Below are 22,067 nucleotides of genomic sequence, written 5' to 3'. Positions count from 1 at the left end.
CCTGGGAATTCTCAACGTCAAATGCAACCTCTACAAAACTTTGAAACACTGCCATTTTTCAAGAGAAGGGGGAAATAATTACCTATGCCAGGGTTTCTCAACCAGGGTTCCATGGCACCCTCGGGTTTTGCAAGAGGTCACTAGGGGTTCCCTGGGAGATCACAATTTATTTAAAAAAAATATTTCAAATTCGGGCAACTTCACATTAAAGAGGTAAGTTTCATTCTTTATTTTCAATTTAAGAATACTGTTAAGGCATATATATACAGGCCTACCTATGAAAAGAATATAATAATTTTGTATCTTCTGGTCTCTATTGGAGCCTGACTGTGCAGGGATTCCCCGAGGCTTGAAAAATATTTCAAGGGTTCCTCCAGGGTCAGAAGGTTGAGAAAGTCTGATGTATGCAGAATTCAAACAGATTCTTTGGACTGAATTAGCATCAGTTACATTCACAACAATTCGCCAGAGAAGGGCACACACAATGTGCACATTTTAATGAACTTCCTTTGTCTTACTTAGACAGAATTTAAGGTGGGCTGCACTTGGATTGGATCTGCCCTGTGATGCTGATTGTTTGAACTGAGAGCAAACACACTATTGCACAGATTCTGTTCCAGAGATCTACAACTAGAATCACTATGGGGAGATACAAGGTGGGGGAGTTAAATTACTAGATCTACAAGTAGAATCTACAAATAGGAATGCAAGGGTTAGAAGGAATCTTGCAGATCATCTGGTCCGGTGCAATACCAATCAACAGATGTGGCACCTCTTGTAGCTAAGACTTCAGGCTCAACGGAGGGATGTTATATACAATCCTAATTTGGAAATCAGTAACCAGGAAGAACAAGTGCCAAAGCACTTTTAATTCCTAGTGCAACTGTCTGTAAATGAATTCTGAACATCTGCTACTGTCCCTTTTCTGAGCCTTTTGTGCTGATTGATGGCTGTAACAAACCAATTGCTTACTAAATCACTGTGATGGTTTGCCCTGGCCCTGTCCATTTCATGGTCCCTGATGCAGCCCTCAGTGTCCTTGACTCCCCCAAAATGCTGGTACCCAGGAATACATCTGAAAATGCTTTTGTGTGAGCCCTGTAACAATGCAGGATCTGAGAACGTGATCTGCAAGCAGGGATGATATACTATTTTTATCCTATCTTTCCTCATTGTGGAAATGGCCTTAGACATGTTCTTGGCCCCTCTTTGGAAGGAGCGATAGTATAGAAGTTAATAAATCAAGGAGCTGCCCATAATTTTTTATTTCCCCTCTATGTCTCCCATGTGGTTCTGCCACAGAACATTGTGGGAAATGAAAATGGTAACTTTAAGTCACTGGTGTGCATTGCAGGACTGGGTGCTGTTGAAAACCCCTGCGGTGGCCACAGAGGAATGTTTCCAAGGGTCTCCCCACATGGGGAGCCATCTGTGCTCAGTTCTTTTCCATATTTTATCTGATACTAAATCTATCCCCACTATAAACTTTTCTTCCAGCATTATCTTATTCAGATAGGGTCAGATCTCCCTTACATTGGGCTAGACTCCTGGGGATCTCGTGGGCAAGCCCATGTATTTTTCTTGGCAACAGGCAGAAACAGTTTGGCATTGTCTTCTGTTTTTGGTTTTACTTCCCAGTCTAGCCTACAGCCCTGAGATGTCTTTGTGGCTTTCTTTCCAAGGAGATCAACTCAGGACCAACCCTACTTAGCTTTTTTTTTTTTGAGGTCCTCCAAGGACAGCTAAGTACAAGCAATAACTGGGGCAATAAGAATATGATATTTAACCAATATCTCAGTGAGAGTCTGAGGAAGTTTTCAAATAATTAGGGTGGTGAGAAGAGGGGGTGTGTGAAAGAGAATTAGGATAGGTCTGGAGAGGGGTTTTCCAAGAATGCCTTGCAGAAGCAACATCTCAAGAACTTACCGAAGAAACAGAAGCCATGTCAGAGGAATGGCTGCCCACACTTGACGTCTTCTTGTGCCTATTGAACTGGAAGCTGATTTCTGAAGCCGTGTCTGATTCTGTCTGCAAAGCACATCAAAAGAGACTTTAAATCTGGCACCAATTACAAAACATTCTGATGGCTGGATCTCCAACAAAGCCCCAAAGTGACATTGCTCTTGGGCCACACCAGCGCTTCAAAAATTGAACTGCCCCATTAGCAGACCCTTCTAATGAATGAATCGACCACTGATTCTCCTTGCAAGGATTGCATTATCCCATCACCCCATGTTCTGGATCACGCCCTTGCTTCTGGTGGGTGGACTGAATAGCCTACTTTTAAGAAGCACCCAAAGGTCTCAGCCAAATCCAGAAAATCAACATGGGACGCTGTCTGGGAATCTTACTGGGAAAAGGGAGACTGAGGTTTAAACCCACCTTCAGCCATGACAGATCACTGTGTGACTTTGGTCTAATCCCTCAATTCAGCCTGCCTCACAGAGTTGTCACTGTGGGGATTAAATTAGAGATCCGGGAGGAAAGGTAAGATGTTGGTGATGGAGATGATGGTGATGATAACTACTAGAGCAACAATAAGGGTAATAAATGATCAGCCTACCTCAGAGAGGAGGAAAGGAGAAGATCTGCTGAAATCTTTGGCTCTTTCAGGCTCAAGATACTGATGACTTAGCACCTGAGGCTTCGTATAGGCTAGAGACAAAAATGGACATGCTTGTAAGTTCAGTCTCACAACGTTGCAAGGTTTCTGGACGTGGCTTTCATTAAGCAGCCTTCCAGAAATGGTGGAAATATAATAATTCCCCAAATGGCAAATGTGCTGGGAGCGGGGGGAGGAGGAAGCATCTTGGCTGGGAATTCTGGGAGTTGTAGTCCCCCTCCCCGAGGGCACTTCTCAGGTTTGTGAAGGTTCCATTCAGGCCCAACACAAGGAACCGCAACCAAGAGCACAGCCTTTTGAACAGACAGAGGACTTTTAACTCTGCGCATTATCGTTTTCCTCGAACTGCAAGAGACTTGAGGGCATCCTAAGAGCACAAACGACTATTTACTGTTTTGCCTGTTTCTCTTTAGATTTGTCTCCCTCCAGTGGTCAAGAACAACCTTCCTTTTTAAAGCTAGACCAAGGGATTGAGGCACTGCTACTTACTGTCAGTGGTGGTGTAAAGGTTCACCATGCTTTTGGCAAGATGGCAGCCATTGGTGCGTCTTGTCTTCTTGAAAACAGGAACCTGAGGGACCTCTCCTTCTGGAACACATGGAAATCTGTTGGTTCACATTGAACAAGGGAGACGTTGGGCTTCACTGCTCCCAAAGCTTAACCAGAGGGGCTTAAGGGCATCCACAGAGGGATCAAAACACCAAGGTGACCGCCACGTCCATGCAATCAAAGCTTCACCCCTTTTTTACATTCATCACAGACATTAAAAGGGGGAGGGACTTTGATTGCATGGACAAGGCTGACAGCTTGATTTTTCTGCCCCCCTCTGCAGATGTCCCTTCCAGTGGAGTGTTCCATCCTCCCTTTCTTCTCATTTGATGCAGACACTTTGGTTGATGGACCTGGAATCTGTGTACACAGCTGGATGTACTAGTTTGGATATTTTTTTCACTTCAACCATTCACCCATCTTCCCACAACATTTTGGAAGTGGGGAGGGGCTTCTGAGGCTTGGGTTTTTTGCTCGGTGGAGGTAAAGGCCTGTTCCAATGAAGAGGAACTAATCCTACCAAAGCAAGCAACAGCATGCCTTGTATTGAAGTTGCAAACATCCTAACCTCTGTTTCTGAAGTTTGGGTCTAGAGCGCTGTTGCAAATAGCATTAGGACAGCACCATTCGTGCACATATGGGCACACATGTTAAAATATAAAGAGCTAGAAGGAGTATGTTTCTTGGTTATCTCAGTCCAGATACGTCTATCATTGTAATGGTATGTGGGAATGACCCTGGGGGATGGGGCGAAGAGATGCTGCCTAGGAAGCAGTCAGATAAAAGAGGGCATAGTCCCCAGCTGTATAGTATGTGGGGCAAGAGGCTCAGCAGGGACCTTCCCTAAGTTATTGGCCTGTAAAGGTGATGGTGGGAGAACTGTACTTTCAGACTTGCAAGATTCTGTTAATGTAGCCTTACAATAAAGTAGAATCAGCCCATCTGGTCGTGTTTCCTGCCTGGCCTACCTGGGAGACTGACAACCATGTCCTTACGCTAATGTAAAAAAAAAAAGCAAAACAGAAACATAGTCATGTATTTATGTGTGTCCAGAGCCAAAGTCTGGCTGATATTGCTGGTGGATATCATCTTGCAGAACAACAGTGATCCATGTGCAATATATACATGAGTCCTTATTACTTTATGAAGGCTACTAATGCCATTTTAACCATTAAGAAGACCTGAAAGCTACTCCAGGGAGTTCCACGTTCAGATACAAATTTTAATGCAAACTGTAACTGAGCACAAATTAGTTTTTGAAATAACTCTGCTAAATTTCTGGGCAGAGAGCCTGGGAGGTTGTTTTTTCACAAAATTCACCACTCCTTTCTCAGTAATGGGACTCTTTCTTAACAGCGATAGTAACATAATTCTGGAGAAAGGTCCGTCACTAATGGACTGGAGACCGCTGAAGAGATGATTGTTATGCTATTGACGCACTTCTTGGCCATCCTATAATACCTTCTAGGACATTCCTGCACATCCTACTCCTCACCCTCTGCAATGTTGTTGTCCCTTGAAAGCATTTCTAAAAACAGTCTTTCCTTCCTCATATTCAATTAGGACTGACGGGAAAAAATGGAGAAGAATTTCTCTGCTGGAATGCAATCATTTTTAATGATTTTATCCATTGCCCCTGTCAGGAAAACTGTTACGCTGCTTTGAAGGGACAACTGGGGCTGTCCACATTTTCGTTAGATGAATTCACTATCAAATTTTCAGACCAGACTAGGTAAGTTACATCAGTTACCACCAAGTGACATTAGCATTTTCTTGATGGGCAAGGGCTCACAGATTAGCTATGTGTAGTAGCTGTTAAATAACCTAGATATCTTGCTAATACCTGCAAGTATTAAATAAAACTCTACCCCATTAATAAAACCAATTTCTGCGTAATCCACATTGCTTATTAAAATTAACTGGTTGTCACTGGTCTGGCAATTACTGGAAACAGGACTTCTGATGGCTGCTCCTGACCTTGAAAACAAACCTTTAAAGTTTTCTTTAACAGGAGGAGGGGGGGGGGAGGCAGGAGAAAGGAACCCTGAGTATTTTTAATAGTTTCAGTTTTCATTTATGTGTTTTATAAACCATCCTGAACTCTTACAAGTTTGCAGTTTTTTTCCAGGGCAGAAGTTATGAAAGGTCATGCTTGAATTTTGATTGGTGTACCAGGCTGACATTCCCAAAAGGAATTGGGGAGTGGGGGGTAAACCAGAATGAAAAATAAATTTGATTTGATTTATATTTCACTGATATTGAACATAGTTGCCATGGTCCCTTTCCAGTCATATAGTTAACCATTTTCCTTTCTGCCACATTAAAAACATTGCAGTTAGGTAGAAATTTTTGGAAATTTTACGGGGCTAGCCCCAAATTGTGAGGGGGTGCATGAAGCTCTGTATATCAAACTGTTTAAACAAGTGAAAAAAACATGTTATTGATTAGGTACATAGTTGCAGAATATAACTCTTTTGAGGGAGATGGGCAGTGATGAAATTTGATAAATAAATAAACTGTATGTATTTGTGTGTCTGTGTGCGATTGTGTACTTCTATGTGTTTGTGTCTCTGTGTGTATAAACCTACTAGCCAATGCAGTTATTTTATTTAACCAGGAAATATCAGTACCTGAAGGGACATATTTATCCAGTTCTTGGGTACCTTGATTTTCATCGTCAGCTTCACTTTCTGGAAGGTCCTCCATAAAACTGCAGAGCTCAGCTCCATGCAGGATCTCATCAGCTTCCAGACTGTCCAAGTCAGAACATCTTTCTACGACATCAGCACCTGGATCCATCTCCTCCAAAGGTACAGACTCGATCAAGATCTGAACCCTCCCTGCCAAGGAATCCATCTTACGTTTGTTTTCTTCGGCCATGACAAACTCATCAGCAGGAGTTTCCGGCTCAAAAATGATCCCAGTTTGTTCTTTGATCGGAGTCTCTATTTTGACCGAAGGCACCCGGACAGGTAATTTAGACCTCTTGGTGGAACGTGGCATTTTTCTTTCTTCCTCCACTGAAGACTGCTTCCCATTCCCATCACTTAGATTATTTCGACTTCCCACCGATCCTTTGCTTCTGCCATATGTGGATCTGGGGATATATGAGCCTGAGCCTTTCCTTGGTGGGGCGGTATAAGCAGGCTCATCTTCGCTGGAAGACAAGGTCACCGGTTTGTTGTAGAGGATTCTGCTTTTAGGATGCACGTTGGGACTAAGCTTGTCATCACTCGTTTGGCCTTGACTGGACTGGGCTGAGAGGGACTGGTTCAGTCTGGATGGCCTCCCATTAACCTCTGCGGGGTTGGCTTTTTCCACTGGCTCTTCTACTGTATGGTTAGCCAAGAGAGGTTCACCTCCCTTCTCCCAAAAGCTTTTCAAGTTCTTGAAGTGTGCACGATCTACGCCAATTTCCTCACCTTTGTTACTGATTGATGAGAGGATAATGCAGTTGGCATCTGGTTTCAGTGGAGAACCGTTTTCCTGTCCTAGAGGTAGGAGTTTGAAGCTCTTCAAGGATTCTGTCTTTTCTACAGCAAACCCAGGTTTCTTAGCTCCATCACTGACATTGATGTTGGGAGGGAATAAGGGTTTGCTCAATTTTCTGTTAACTGGTATTCTGCTAGGTGTGTTGAATCCTTTCTGCAGAGCTGGTTGAAATCCTCTGTTTTCTGCAACACTATCAGGGACATCCTCTGCAATGTTAGGAACATAATCTCCCACTGAGTAAGAGAACTCATCATGAAGCTTGGTGGAGCTCACTGGTGATATTTCATAGCCTTGGGGAAAGACACAGAGAGAAAATGAATGAATCCCCAGAACTTTACCGAAAGACCTGAGTTCACACACCAGTTATCTCCAGTCTGAGTCTTCCACATGCATTGGACTTTCCACCACTTCCAGAATCAGTGGGAATTCTAGAAGCTGAAGACCAACATATCTGGACGGCATCATTATGGGGAAAGCTGCTATATGTATGGCAGTGATAATGTTCAGCAACATGGTACCCATCCATCTAAAACAGGCTATTGCTTATATCATAAAAGCATGGATAGTATCAAGGCTGGGACCACTATTTGGCATCCCCAGGTAGATATCAGGATACTAGTTCTGGCAAGGGACATTGTACATAACCATACTGGGTTATTCTTAAATTTGCAACAATGGCCTCCACATAAAAATGGCAAAGGTTATTAATGTAAATGACAGAACCACCTGCCCAGTGCTGTGTGTAGTCTAGCTGCATCCAGGTACGTCCACCAGTTTGTAACAACAGAGAAGCAGAAACATCTCAGATTTAATGTCTGGCTGTAAACCACAGCACTCTTCCTATAGTTTTTAGTCAGATAGCAAACGGCAGTTTCCCAGTTCAAATGGGACATGGTTTAACAAAGCCAAGAAAAGTGTTCTATTAAAACAGGAGAGAAGAGGAACCATGCAAATACAAGATTTGTTAGTGGGCTAATCTCTGGACTACGCTTTGGTTTCTCGTATTGGCTAAATACTTGTTCAGTTGGAAATGTGCTGACAATGTGCAGGCCCAATTAATCTGGGATAGAATGGAAATGAGACAGAAGGAAACAAATATGGTTGGTCTCAATTTCAAACCACCATCATTGTTCTAAAAATATTTGGCTGATCAGAAACACAAAGTTTAGCCTTTTCGTTTTTTGGTAGCAGCAGCGGGCAACACATCCATTGATCACATATTGTCCCTTGGACCCAATTTTTGGTGTCAGCCCCCCTCCCTATCTCTGGCTAAGATTAATGCTGCTGAAATTTGGTGTCTGATTGCTAAAAATCGGCAGTGCATTTCATTTTCTGCAGAAAAATGAAAGAAATAAGATGATATATAGTGTTAGAACATGCCCAAAGTAACAAGAAAACCCTGAACACAGACTTGCAAGAAAAAGAAACATTGTCCTTGTTTGTTGATTGTTGTTTATTCGTTTAGTCGCTTCCGACTCTTCGTGACTTCACGGACCAGCCCACGCCAGAGCTTCCTGTCGGTCGTCAACACCCCCAGCTCCCCCAGGGACGAGTCCGTCACCTTTAGAATATCATCCATCCACCTTGCCCTTGGTCGGCCCCTCTTCCTTTTGCCCTCCACTCTCCCTAGCATCAGCATCTTCTCCAGGGTGTCCTGTCTTCTCATTATGCGGCCAAAATATTTCAGTTTTGCCTTTAATATCACTCCCTCAAGTGAGCAGTCTGGCTTTATTTCCTGGAGGATGGACTGGTTTGATCTTCTTGCAGTCCAAGGCACTCTCAGAATTTTCCTCCAACACCCCAGTTCAAAAGCATCTATCTTCCTTCTCTCAGCCTTCCTTATGGTCCAGCTCTCGCAGCCATATGTCCTTGTTTACTTGGGCAATAATACTTGTATCCTGTTCTCCTGAGGTCTCCAACCATTGAAACTAACACTTTAAAAAAGTGGGTTTACCCTGAAAAAAGTTACCCACATTCTCTCCCAGTGGGAATGTGCTGCAAAGGATTCTGTGAAAGACTCTGTTCCTTGAGATGAAGCTTTCAAAACATGACTGTGTAAGCAATGCATACTTTGCTTACCAACTTCTGAGTTTTCTCCTGTAGCCAAGAATGGACTGACCACAACACCACTGTCTGCTGGAGATACATCTTCTACACTGGGTTTCTGAAGGAAACAAAAAAAGATTGGGATGTTGTGACCAAAAGAGAAAGGCTGTTGGTTTGTTAAGGTTCTATGGGGTCACCAAGGACTGAACTGCTAAACCTTTACGGTAGGGATGGCAAAATGGAGAGCTTTCTTAGATGTTCCATCTACATGGGAATTGAATGCATGAAGGGGATACTTGCCCACCATCTCATCCCAGCCTCCACATGGTACATTTAACAGAAGGCTGAAAGGGCTTCTCAATGCACCCTTCCCTCTCCCCAAACATAGATAGGCTCACATGGTCAAAAATCCCAGTCATGGCAGGTTTCTTGATTGCACAAAAAAATCTGCATGCATAAAGTTGGTTATGTCTGTACCTTTGTTTCAGGCTTCCACTGTGTGTGGTGGGGTTTCCCCTTACCCAGTTCCCCCTTTAGGTGTTTGAGATTCAGGTGGAGGAAATGTCTGAAAAGGCCTCAGTCTGTTGAGATCAAGTTCCATGCTACTTCCTCTGGCTCTACTACCTTTTCTAGAGAGGAGGGCAGGGCAGACAGTTTCACTCTTGGCTTTGGCCTTCGCACACACGCTTCTGCAGAATCAGAACCAGGTTCATACAACCTGCAGAGACAGAACAATATTTCATTAGAAGACCCAGAACCTGAGAGATGAGAGAAAGGATGTTGCTTCAGGGCACAGGCTGTCTCATGTTGCTACTTCTTATGGTTCCCTCTCACTGTTCTTACAGAGAAGAAACCCCCTAAAGTTGTGTGGAAGATCCTAGAGCAGTGTTTCTCAATCTCAGCAACTTTAAGATGTGTGGACTTCAACTCCCAGAATTTGAGTCAGTGTTGACTCCTGGTGACTGCCTGGAAAGTCCTTTCAGTTTTCTTGGCAGCATTTCAGAAGTGGTTTGCCCTTGCCTTCTTGCTAGGGCTGAGAGTGAGTCACTGGCTCAAGGTCACTGTAATGGGATGTGGGAAAGACCTTGGGAGATGGGGGGAAGAGATGCTGCCTAGGGACTTATCAGACAAGAGAGGGCATAGCCCACAGCTGCATAATGGACAAAGAGACTCAGAAGGGACCCTCCATAACTTTTCAGACTGTAAAAGAGATGGCAGGAGATTTGTACCTTCAGACTTGCAAGGTTCTGTTAATGTAGCCTTGGTCGTGTTTCCTGTCTGATCTCCCTGGAAGATTGACAGTCGCCCAGCTGGCTTTGTGCCTAAAGTGGGACTAGAACTCTCAGTCTCCCAGTTTCTAGCCTGGTGCCTCAACTGCTACATCAAACTGGCTCTCAAATCAATCTAGTCTTCCTCAATTACTTTTTTCTCAGTCCAGGTCCTCATGCTGTGTTAGTGACCATTACAAAATTTTCTTAGAGTTCAACAAGCTCATTCATTGTTGCAAGGAAAGAAGTATTGGACAAGGAGCTCAAAAACCTTTCTCGGCATGAGAAAGTCTCCTGTGCAGGAGAGCTTCAAGTCCTGGTTGTTCATCAATAGCTGCTTGTGGTAGAGGAGAAAAAAAAGACATAATGCTGGGGCAGGAACTATTCTAGGGCTTGATTGTGCAGCTGTTGCCTTGCAAAAACAGTTCTGCCCTAAATTCAGCTGAAAAGTTGCTGTGATTCACATTTGTGCTTTATTGAACCTCAGACTGGCCTGCTCTGCACATCAGGAGTTGCTGCCGCAGGAAAATACAAATCCTGTCTATTCGCCTTGTGGGCAAAGCCTTGCCAGGTCTAAAAAATAGAATTCGAACCATTGAAACTGAGTTGCATTACAGCACGTATTCTGCACAAAGAACCAATGTTTTAAAAAGATTGTGCCGTTGTTAGGCACAACGATATATATCATTGTTAGATGTATGTAAGTTTAAAGGGGGCCAGGGGCACAGCAGGGAAGAAGGAAAGGGAGATAAAAAAGCATTTGCCAGAATGACTTTGAACCCAGGCCATACAAAAATTGCAGGCATGTTAAAATGCACCTTAGTGCAGGATCGTGGATTGATTTTAAAATGCTCTGGGAATTTTAAATTTTACTTTTAAAAATTTTTACTTTTACTTTTTTTTACTTTTACTTTTATTTTTTTATTTTAATTAATTAAATTTAAAATTGAATTTTAAAATTTAAATTTTAAAGTGCTGGGAATTCTGGAGACTGTGTAAGCAATACCTCTGTAATGTTCCAATCCAGAGAAGACTTTTTTATATCATTGCAACCCCACATTTTTCTCCTGCATCTGCATGTTCACGCATATACGGGCAAGATTCAGGCAGCTCTCCACAATGAGGTTTGTTTGCTTTAGCTTACGTGTGCCGTGCAGACCTAAACTTCGTAGGGTATAAACCATGATTTGTGGTTGGGTGAGGACTCAACTAATGCTGGTTTATTAAAACAATTATACTGAAGCAAAGCAGGGTGGGAGCTGTAAACTCAGCTGCAAGATGGAAAAATCTTGAGAGTTTCATGTAGTAAGTGGGAAATCTAATTTGAGACTATATTTGAGATCTTGGAGAATCCAAGTGCCTCAGACATCAGACCTATTTAAACCAGAGTCTGATCCAAAAAGAAATCTGTATGTTTAATGTACTGAACTGCAAAACACTCAGTCTTTTTCATCTGGTTCCTTGGCAAATGAGCTGCTTTGAAACAGAAAGTTGTTCTGCTCCTAAATAAATAAACTAGCAAACTGTATCAAAGTGTTCCAACATCTCAGCTGGAAAAGTTCATTATTAACCTTTGTCTTGGCTTCTGGCTTTGCAAGCTTTCCTTTGCAGTCAACAAAACCACCACCAGAATTGACAGCTGCGGTTTTTCTGCCAGGTTTAAGAACAAATAGTGCCTATTTTTGCAATGATGCTTTAATTGGATAGGCTTTGCTTCCTGCCCAGTCTCTAGAGTTCAAACTTGGTTGAGCAACAGACTTCAACCATCTCATTGGGAAAAGTCCGGAAGAGTGGCAAGATTAAAAATAAAATTCAAAAGGAGCCCATTTGCACTGGTGCTCAATTGCAAAATGCATCCTTTCTTTGATATCCCAACACCAACAATGCCAAAACAGACTCTTTTTTCCCCTTCGAAAGCAGCAAGCAAAACAAAAGCCTTTTGCTGAATCACATTTGGGAAAAAAAACACAGCTTGGTATGTTGCCAAACCCTTAACAGGATAAATGTATCTTGGCAATTCCTGCAAAAGGTTTTAAAATAACTCGGCTTTAGTATAAATAGAGAAATGACCATTCCTGCAACATACTGAGCTGGGATGATGAAGACTGGATTTTCTGGATTTGCACAATAGAGGGAACCCTAAGTGAACCAACCAAGGTTAAAATTAATCACCGTGCAATACCGCCTCCAGGTTTGCAACTATCTGGTTAAAGCAGGGTTCCTCAACCAGGGTTCCGTGGCACCCTCGGGTTCCACGAGAGGTCACTAGGGGATCCCTGGGAGATCACGATTTATTTTAAAAATTATTTCAAATTCGGGCAACTCCACATTAAAGAGGTAAGTTTCATTCTTTATTTTTAGTTTAAGAACACGGTTAATGCATACTGTATATACAGGCCCACCCATGACACGAATGTAATAATTTTGTAACTTCTGGCCTCTATCTGAGCCTGAATGTGAATTTTATATTTTACATTTCATATTTCTATATTTATCCATATTTATATTTTATAATGAATTCTTATTCTTTTATTCATTGTAAACTGCCAGAGCTGTTGCACAAGATGGGCGGTGGAGAAATTTACCAAAGAGAGAAAGAAAGAAAGAAAGAAAGAAAGAAAGAAAGAAAGAAAGAAAGAAAGAAAGAAAGAAAGAAAGGGTTCCTGAGGCCTGAAAAATATTTCAAGGGTTCCTCCAGGTCAGAAGGTTGAGAAAGGCTGGGTTAAAGTCACTGAAGTCACTCCTCCCTCCTTAACTCCTTATGCTGATTCTTCATTCGTCTTTATAAAAGCTTTGTCCTTCACTTCCTATTCTTATCTTGCACCCAAAACCACCATCCCGACTTGGCCAAAGGTCTCCTGCTGCCTAACACAATTCTGCAGTTTTTCTCATGCTGCCCCACATCTTCAGAATCCCCCCAAGACTGATGGACTGATCGTTGGATTGATGAAAGACATCGATATAACCAGCCACCTTGACCAAGGTAACTCTGAGTGGCAAACAGAAAAAATAAAAGCACAGTAAAAGTAACAATGGATTACAAACACAGTCAAGGCAACCTTAAACATTTTCCAGCAGCCTGAAGCCAAGAAGTCTCCAATAGCAGAAACCAAGCACACACACATGCCAGGCTCTGTGAACATCTCAGCCCCAATGCCTGGGAGAAAAACAAGGCCTTCCAGAACACCAGCAGAGTTGGAGCTGTCCAAGTCTCAGGGGGGAGCTTGTTCCATAAGGCAGATGCCACAACAGAACCACTGTTCTGTCACACTTCTCTTCCTTCCTAAGCCCACTGACCCACCCCATCTCCTATTACGCTTCTTGGATTTGCGTAGTCTCCTGCCTTCAACCTCCACCTGAACTTGTGGAAGCTCCTTGGAGCAGGGACTTCTATTTTTCCCATGCTCATCCTATAAAAGAAGACTTTTCTTGGAGAAAAAGCAGGATATTAATAATAATAAGCACAAAGATAAGAAATAAACACAGTTGGGCTGGTGCTTTCTCCTTGCATTTAAGGATTACCTTCCTTCTTCGGATGGAGGGGAAGACGAAACAGCTGCATCTGTTGGCAACACCGCCTGTCCACCTTCCACAATTTTGGGGATGGGCTCATTATCTGTATCTGTTAAGAAAAGCCAATAATGTTTCATCTGTTTTCTAAAAATGCTACATTTGGAGGTCCCTTTCCCCCTCCCCCGCAATAAGAAAAAGGTGCAGTTAATAGTGACTATTGATCAGTCCTGCCAAGGTAATTCAGCAATGTTTAAAGTTTCTTGAATTGACAGTGGTTTGAATATTCCTCTTCACTCCAAATGAGTCTGGTCATGTCAGGAAGCAGCATAGAACGGAACTCATGGGTGAGAGATGGGCGTGCAAATGACAACACTTGTGTGTCATCAGGATGCAAGTACATAATGCTGGCATCCCCTTTCCATGGTTTATTTTTGCTTTTTATTCTGCCTTTTTGTTCAAAGCTCCAAATAATGTACATTGCAGTCTCTTTTTACCCTATAACAGGGTTCCTCAACCTTGGCAACTCTAAGCTGTGCAGACTTCAACTCCCAGGATACCCCAGCCAGCTTTCTGGGAGTTGAAGTCCGCACAGCTTAGAGTTGCCAAGGTTGAGGAGCCCTGCCCTATAAGGTCAATCCTGTGAGATAGGCTTGAGGTGGGGGGAGAGAAAGACTAGCTTAAGACACCCAGTGAGCTTTCCTGGCCAAGGAGGGACTAGAACCTAAGTCTCCCCACTCCTAGTCCAGCCCCTTCCCCACTGTACCACTCTGGTTGTTGGGCTGAGAGGGAGGGACTGGCCCAAAGTCATCTTGGGAGTCTCTGTGGCTGAGGGAGGACCAGAACACGGGTCTCTCTCTTCCTAGTCCAGCACCTTCCCCACCGCACCACACTGGCTCTTGAGCTGAGAGGGAGGACTGGCCCAAAGTCTGCCAGGGAACTTCTGTGGCTGAGGAGTACTAGAACCTGGGTCTCCCATCATCATACATGTACTGTATCATTCTTTTGGCATCATCTTCATCACCACCACCACCACCACCACCATGACCATCATCATTATCATCATCTCTTCTGCTGCTGCTGCTGATAGAATTCCCTTTGAAGTTATTTCAACAAGCCATCAGGCCTCGTCCTAAGGGCTGTATTACACTTCAGTAAAATTGCACCAACATTAATTGTAATCTTCCAAAACTGAACTGACAGTGTCACAGGTCATTTGGTACATATCCACAACTTTGGGGGCAATGCCCCACCGAAAGTTTTCAAAGAATTGGGAAAACTACTCTTTCAAAACGAATCAGGCTGGTGGTTTATTATCCATATTGCCTAATGACAAATGCAAATTATACTTGCATCCATCCATCTATCTATGCATAAAGTGAATTTTGAGCCCTGCTAGTTATTAGCAGCCAGATCTTATACCGCAGAACACTGGAAAAGTAAAATACTTTTTGGCTGAAAAGCTGATCAGACAAAAGAAGAGCTTCGAAAACGTCAACAATGAAAGCTAAATTTTCTAAAAACATCACCTATCATCATCATACTAGCTCTATTTTGAATGCTTTTCCTAAAAGGTAATATTTATACAAAAGCGATCCTTTGCAAAACAACTGAATGAATATGGATGCTTAAAATATTTATTTTTGTAGGGTTACCTGAGTTTATATACATAGATGTATGTACAATCCCACATTTTCTTTCCTTTAGATGTTTTTGCAAATGGGTTGTTTTTCTATTCAATTCTGTTTTTTTTAATTTGGAAAAAAACAACAACAGAATTCATGTTGCAGAAACCAGGACTGCAACTGGGGGGAGGGGGCACAAGCGGGGCATGTGCCCTGGGCGCTGTGCTGGGGGGGCGCTAAAATGAGCACTGGGGGTGTGTGTGCCAAAATGGGCATGGAATCCGTGTTTGCCCTGGGTGACACAGACCCTAGTTGCGGCCCAGGCAGAAACTTAACAAATAGAAGAAACATGGGGGTTAAAATCCATGCTGCTGTGCTTGGTTGCCCTGCAGTGAGTGAGCAAAACTGTAAACATGAGCATCTTCCTGCACTTGGAAGTCCCCCCAGGCCCCCAGAAGCGCTGGGTATGTTTTGCTCTCTAAAGCTAGCCAGAGCTAAGACTTGACAGGGCTAGCAACATGTGAGAACTTCAGCACATGCAGTGCAAGAGAAAATGGGCATTGGGTGGGATGCCCACTGCAAACAAACTCTATCAAAACACCACGCCTCCCATTTTTAAGCCCTACCTGGAGATCCAGCTTGGCCTTTTCTTTGAGGAGGTCAACTAACAAACCCAGGTCAAAACTAAACATGACTGAACTGAGTCTGTCAACAGGGTTAATCCACTGCAGGATCTGAAGCCAGCAGCTTCCTGTTTGGAACCTGAGTCATTTGATCTTGGCAAACAAAGGAGGTGACTTGAGTATAAAAAGAGATGGCCTGTGATTGTTTGCCCTGGCAGAGAAGCACACAATCATTTCTTCTGCTCTGCCAGTCGAAAGGAAAATCATGCAGCCCAGGTAAATTGTGCAGAGAGCATGCAGGGAGTGGAACTGCCTGGTTAGGGATAAACTAAACTAACATTACAGTCTGAGACTCACTCATTGGGGCTGGACTGGCATGGGAGGGGCCATTTCAATCATCAGACAGGCAGGTGGGGAGGTAGGGGGCAACACATTTCCTCCAATACATTTCCCCTCTCTCCTGCAAAAATATGTTCCTCTCCCCCCCACCAAAAAAACTGAACAGTGAAATAATTAAAAAAACCGACATCTGCTGACTGAAAGGACCCACCCTGGCAGTTTTCTTGGCAACAATAGGGATGTGGTTGGCTACTGTGTTTTTTCAAGATACTTTGGGGAATGCTCAGTGTAACCTACTGCCCTGCCGTTTCTGGATGGAATCCCACCCAAATAATAGGGAGGTGCAAAACGTTCCATTCCAATCCCGCTTATCTTTCAAGATCGGTCAAGGGTCACCGGAGGTTGTCATCAGTATCTAAATCATCACCAACCAAAACACAAACACAGTTTGGAGAAGGAATCCCTAACAATGGAACTGACATTTAAAACTTCACAGATTCCCCTTTTTGTTGGAAATTGCATAAACACATCAAAGCATGTGTAATAATTCTTTTTTAAAATCTATTAAATCATGTCCAAGTCTCGGAGACTACCTGGACAAGTCCCTGCAGTTTTCTTGGCAAGATTTTGGAAGTGGTTTGTCACTGCTGTCTTCTTCCTAGGGCTGAGGGAGATGGACTGGCCCAGGGTCACCCAGCTGGCTTTGTGCCTAAGGCGGGACTAGAACTCCCAGTCTCCCAGTTTCCAGCCTGATGCCTTAACCACTACACCAAGCTGGCTCCCTGTAATAAATACAGTACATACATTTATATACATACACACATATTTAAAGCTCCATCAATAAAATGATTAAACCTCAGCAATTAGCCTTCTCCTGTCTTGAGCAACCTAGCTAGTCTCAAAGGAGAATAAAGGAGAAAGCATCCATATCCGTCATCTCAACAGGAAGAATATGCGATCATAACAAGAACAATACATGAGGTCTGGCTTGGGTTGAAAGAAGGGCTGCACAATGGACCACTAGCTACTTTTAATAGAGCACCTAAAGCAGGCCTTGGCCACCTTGGGTTGGCCAAAGGCTACAGTTAATCAGTGGTGATGGAGAATGAGTTTGAGAGTCAAAGGGAGTGATATCACATGTGGATAGGTCTGCATGGTGGGAATCAAGTTTACAGAACTTTTTCTTTTAGAACTATTTTCGGGCATACGTCACAATGTTTCCCAACCTGGGCTAGTTCCTGATGTGTGGACTTCAACATTACTTATATCATGGATGTTTTATTCTCGAGACTGTAACCCATGGACAGTCTCTCAGTTGTGGCAGGCAAAAAAATGAAAAAATAAAATAAGCTTGATTTGTCACCGATGGCAATGCTGGCTGGGGAATTCTGGGAATAGAAATCCATATTATCTGGAACTAGCCCAGGTTGGAAAATGCTGCCTTACAGCATTCATGGCTTTATTTCCTCAAAATGTCAGGAAACTGCCTTCGATGTTCAATAAACATAGTCAATGTATATCCAGAGGAAAGAAACTTGAGAGTTGTCTGACAGGAGCAGTATGGCAAGTTGGGAAGCAACACACAAGATCACCTTAGATCAGTGTTTCACAGCCTTGGCAGCTTGAAGATGTGTGGACTTCAGCTCCCAGAATTCCCCAGCCAGCATGGCTGGGAAATTGAAATTGAAATTCTGGGAGTTGAAGGCCACACATCTTCAAGCTGCCAAGGCTGAGAAACACTGCCTTAGATCTTAACTAGGAAGTGACCCATGCAAGCATTCTTTCTTTGTAAATTTAAATTTGTAAATTTAAGACAAAGGGATGAGAGTAAGAATAACTTAGACAAGAATAGCTGTGTTTGTGCTGTTCTTACATTTTGTTGGAATTATCAGGGGTCAACTCAGCATTGTCTCATAAGCATAAGGGGGTATCTCTAGTAAATGATCTCTATTGTGCTTGTGAGATGTCACATGGGTCACCTGATTTCCACTTCCTCCTTCTTCTTGGGTTTGGGGTTTTTAATAATCTCCATTACCTCGTGGGCACACCTGCAAGCAGGAGGCGCTGCAGAATGCAGCTCTCGTCCTTCCATCTTGCTTGCATGCAGACTTTCTATTCCACATAGAAAGTATCTACAAAGAACCAGTGATGATTAAGTGCTTTCTACTATGAATCCACCTGTATCTAGATCCACTGAATAAAAGTAAGCTATCTCTATTTTCTTCATCTAACTACTGTGTGAAGACTGAATTTATTTCTGAACGTAATTAAGTTTAATGTGCAAGTTCTCTTTTGGTTCACGCTTCTACTCTGCAAGATTGCTGTTAGCTGCTTGGAGTTCCTTTTATTAACCTTTAAAAACTCCATCACATTTTTCCTCTTAAAAAAATAGAGTCTTTATTTTCACTCCTCCTTATGTTTATTTTTTCCTTGTGTCCTCCATTTTGTATGGTTATTTTTCCAACTGAGGACCTCACACACTTCAAAAAGCTTCTGCTTTACCGATGAGACCACCCCATTTCATCCTGCTAACTTGCCATTATCCACCATCAACAGAAAGAACATCAAACATGGATGTTTTGATGTGGGACCAGCCATATCTCCAGATCAGTGTCTCTCAACCTTAGCATGCGTGGACTTCAACTCCCAGAGTTCCCCAGCCAGCATGGGAATTCTTGGAGTTGAAGTCCACACATCTTCCAGCTGCCATGGTTGAGAAACACTGCCTTAGATCTTAACTAAAACGTGACCCATGCAGGCATTCTTCCTTTGTAAATTTAAGACAAAGCGACGAGTAACTTGGCTAGACTTGTTCATGCCTTTCAATTATACTGTACATTTCATAATATTCAGCCTTTACTGTCACTTTTCTCCTGAGGAATATTTCAAAACAAAAATTCCTCCATCTCACCTGATTGTCTTAATATTCAAGCAATTTGGTTTGGGATTTTGTAGGGTTTCTCTTTATTGAAAGTTGTCTGAATTGTACGAAAGCTGAATCTGAATTGTACAAAAAGCTCTTTTTGAGCCTTATCAAAATTTAAAAGGTGGTTTTCAACTAAAGCCTAAGAAAACAATGACTTGGAGGGAGAACATTTGGTGCTTGAAAGGAAGTCACGTTCTGAACTCGCAGTTGCCCAACCTGTTTGGCTTGCTCCGTTCTTTGTTTGGTTAAAGGTCCACCTTTTAAAATTTTATAATCTCTTCACCAACTTACTGTCTGGCTGAAAACAGAGGCCTGATGAATGCCAGAGGTTCAGAGTTATACAAACTCAGACAAATTCAGGTGGATGTGGCTTTTTTTTTCCCTTTTCCAGTAAAAGGTGTCAGTGTCAAATCTATGGCATCAATCTCAAATGGATATGCAAAAAGTTGGCTCCGTCAGTTGAGTTTTAATCCAGATTTCGCAAATACACCAGTAAAAAGAGACAACCAACCAACCAATGGTGGTGGTGGTTTGCGTTATATTTTCTGATACATGAATTTAGGGAAATGTATAAGCTTTCAATAAAGTTCAAATGTACACCATATTTACATATGGTTGTAAACCAAAGATCAGCTATCCAGGACAGAGTTAGAAGTGATCCAGCAGTTAAATCTATCTCCTGTTTTAATTTCATATTAACTGATTTTTGTTTGTCTATCAAATGAGTATGTTGCCAATTTCATTTTATATTTCACTTAGAACTTATCACCACAGCTTCGCTTCAGGGAACTCTAGGACAGATAAGTGGTTAAATCCAATGGCTTCATGCAACTTAGAGTAGTGGGCCAGAGCCCACCCCTCCCAGAATTTAAAAGTGACACCAAGACTGATATTAGTAAAATTATCAGCATCAAAACTGAATACAGTAAATAAATAAATGGGGTGCCTATATATTGGGATGTGTATTAGCCTGGTGGTAATTTGGGTTGGGATGGTTGAGCTCCAATTCTCCTCTAATGTATTTTTCTGCATGCAATGTCTTGTGGCATCTCACTCCTGTTCTGGTCCTTAAACACAGCTCCCTGTCTTTGATTATTTAATTAATTAAAAATTCAGTTCAGGTAAACAATGTCTTCTGTTGGGGCCTCAAAAGCATGTTATGGCACCTGCCCTCTGGAATAGTATTCTTCCAGCCATCATCAGGGTGGGAGTTCTGTATGGCTGCCACACTGATAATGTTCTAAAACAGTGTTTCTCAACCTTGGCAGTTTTAAGATGTGTGGACTTCAACTCCCAGAATTCCCCAGCCAGCCATGCTGGCTGGGGAATTCTGGGAGTTGAAGTCCACACATCTTAAAACTGCCAAGGTTAAGGAAACTGGTGTAGAGCTTCCACCAATTATATTGGAATATACTAGGATTATAACTCCCAGAATCCCTAGCCAGCATGTTAGTGGGAATCCTGGGATTTCAAGTCCTAACATACAGAAGGCAGCAGGTTATAGAAACCTGAGTCAGAGTATGGAGGTAGGAACAGGGAAAACTGAATTTATGTCCTTATTTATTCCAAGGGGGAGCTTGGAGGATCCTGATTCCAAATGTCTCCAATTTTGTTTTATGATTTTATATGGTTTTATATTGTTGTTATTGCTTTTGTTGGTTGTATTGGTTTGCTGTATTTTAATACTGTTCTTAATTGTTTGTTGAGCCCAGAGTTTTGTATGGAGATGGGTATATAAATTTGATAGACAAACAAACAAATGTCTGGATTCCCATATCTCATTAAGCTGTAACATGGTTGGTTTGCTTATAGGTGAACTTATTGCACAGGTTGCAACTTGATAGGCAAGTCCTAGGCTCTGAGACTTCCAGATCATAGCTTATGGCTTAGGTGCTCTGTGAATTTAGCCAGCTGTGGTTTATTCAAGGCAAGTTTGTGGTAAACCCAACCTGTGTCTTTCAGTCCTTTGCCAGGGTGGTTGGGAAGATATTCTGGACTAAAGGAGAAAAATCATGAGGGAGTAGGAAGCTGAAAAACAGAAAACACATAGATTTAGCTTTCCTGAACTTTACGAGAGAACATGTAGATCTAAGAGAAAACAGAACAAAAGGTCAGAAAGTCCCACAAAAGGGAAGAAATTTCTTCTCATTACAGCCTTCAGAGCCCTTCAATGAAGTGAGCTTCCATTTTCAAATCAAGTCTGTCTTCCATTCCTAAAAACAGTCTGCTCAACATAATATTTGGGGCAAGGCTTAATTAGCTTCTTAACCTGATCATGTGAGGCAACTTCCCTAGTAACCAAGGGCCAAACTCTTGCCGGCAAGAGACTGAATCCCCACCCAGGCTTAGCCAAGGACCTTGTAAAACTGCCCAGCTGGATTTGTTCTGCCATGCATTTTCAGGCAAAGGGTGTGTGTTTGTTGGAAGGAGGGTGAATCTTCCATGGCATATAGAGTTTCAGCAGAAAGCATATACAGATAGTCCTCGACTTATGACTGTTCATTTAATGATGGTCTGAAGTTACGACAGCCTCGGAACAGTTGCTTTACAGCTTGTAAAGCACTTTCAAGTGTAGCAAAATGTCACACACACCCCCTCCATGGTTACATGATCTCATTTTGGCTGCTTGGCAACCAGCTCGCATTTATGACCAGCTGCAGCATCCTGCAGTCACTTGATTACATTTTGCAACATTTTTTGTCATTTTCCAGCAAAAAACGCCTATTGGGGAAGCTGGATTCACTTAACAACCTGTAATTTGCTTAATGACCACCGTAAAAATGGTCGTAAGATTGGATCTGGTCACGTGGTGACTCAACTTGCGACTGCAACAACTTTCAACAGAAAGTCTAGTCTCAATTGTGGTCGTAAGTCAAGGACTACCTGTACATTAGGAGGGGGAAAAAAACAAAAATGAACCTTGTCTAGATCATTTTCCTTTGGTCCAGCTCCATGGAGCGATGAGAATTTAAATACTGTGGATGGCGTTTTCATCACTGCATCTCAAAAACAATATGGTAGACCCCATCCATTCATTCTGCACCATACATAATTGGATATTCTTCT

At 42.5% G+C, this 22,067-nt stretch overlaps 1 protein-coding gene across 2 annotated transcripts in view; it reads right to left on the bottom strand.

Annotated features, from left to right (window-relative positions):
• LOC134504207 (synaptotagmin-like protein 2) overlaps positions 1 to 22,067 on the bottom strand; it is a 44,227-nt gene that overhangs the window by 9,312 nt on the left and 12,848 nt on the right. Inside the window, exons 4-10 of one of the 2 annotated variants that reach the window (XM_063313289.1) lie at positions 13,501 to 13,600; positions 9,335 to 9,428; positions 8,744 to 8,828; positions 5,836 to 6,954; positions 3,113 to 3,208; positions 2,564 to 2,655; positions 1,927 to 2,028 (exon numbers count right to left, since the gene is read on the bottom strand). In XM_063313289.1, coding sequence (XP_063169359.1) covers positions 1,927 to 2,028; positions 2,564 to 2,655; positions 3,113 to 3,208; positions 5,836 to 6,954; positions 8,744 to 8,828; positions 9,335 to 9,428; positions 13,501 to 13,600 — 1,688 coding nt within the window. Of the gene's footprint in view, positions 1 to 1,926; positions 2,029 to 2,563; positions 2,656 to 3,112; positions 3,212 to 5,835; positions 6,955 to 8,743; positions 8,829 to 9,334; positions 9,429 to 13,500; positions 13,601 to 22,067 lie in introns of both variants that reach the window. The other variant, XM_063313288.1, reaches the window with a different exon arrangement.

Source organism: Candoia aspera, chromosome 12, assembly GCF_035149785.1.
Source record: "Candoia aspera isolate rCanAsp1 chromosome 12, rCanAsp1.hap2, whole genome shotgun sequence".
NCBI lineage: Eukaryota > Metazoa > Chordata > Lepidosauria > Squamata > Boidae > Candoia > Candoia aspera.
This window is presented reverse-complemented; position numbering and strand designations above follow the sequence as displayed.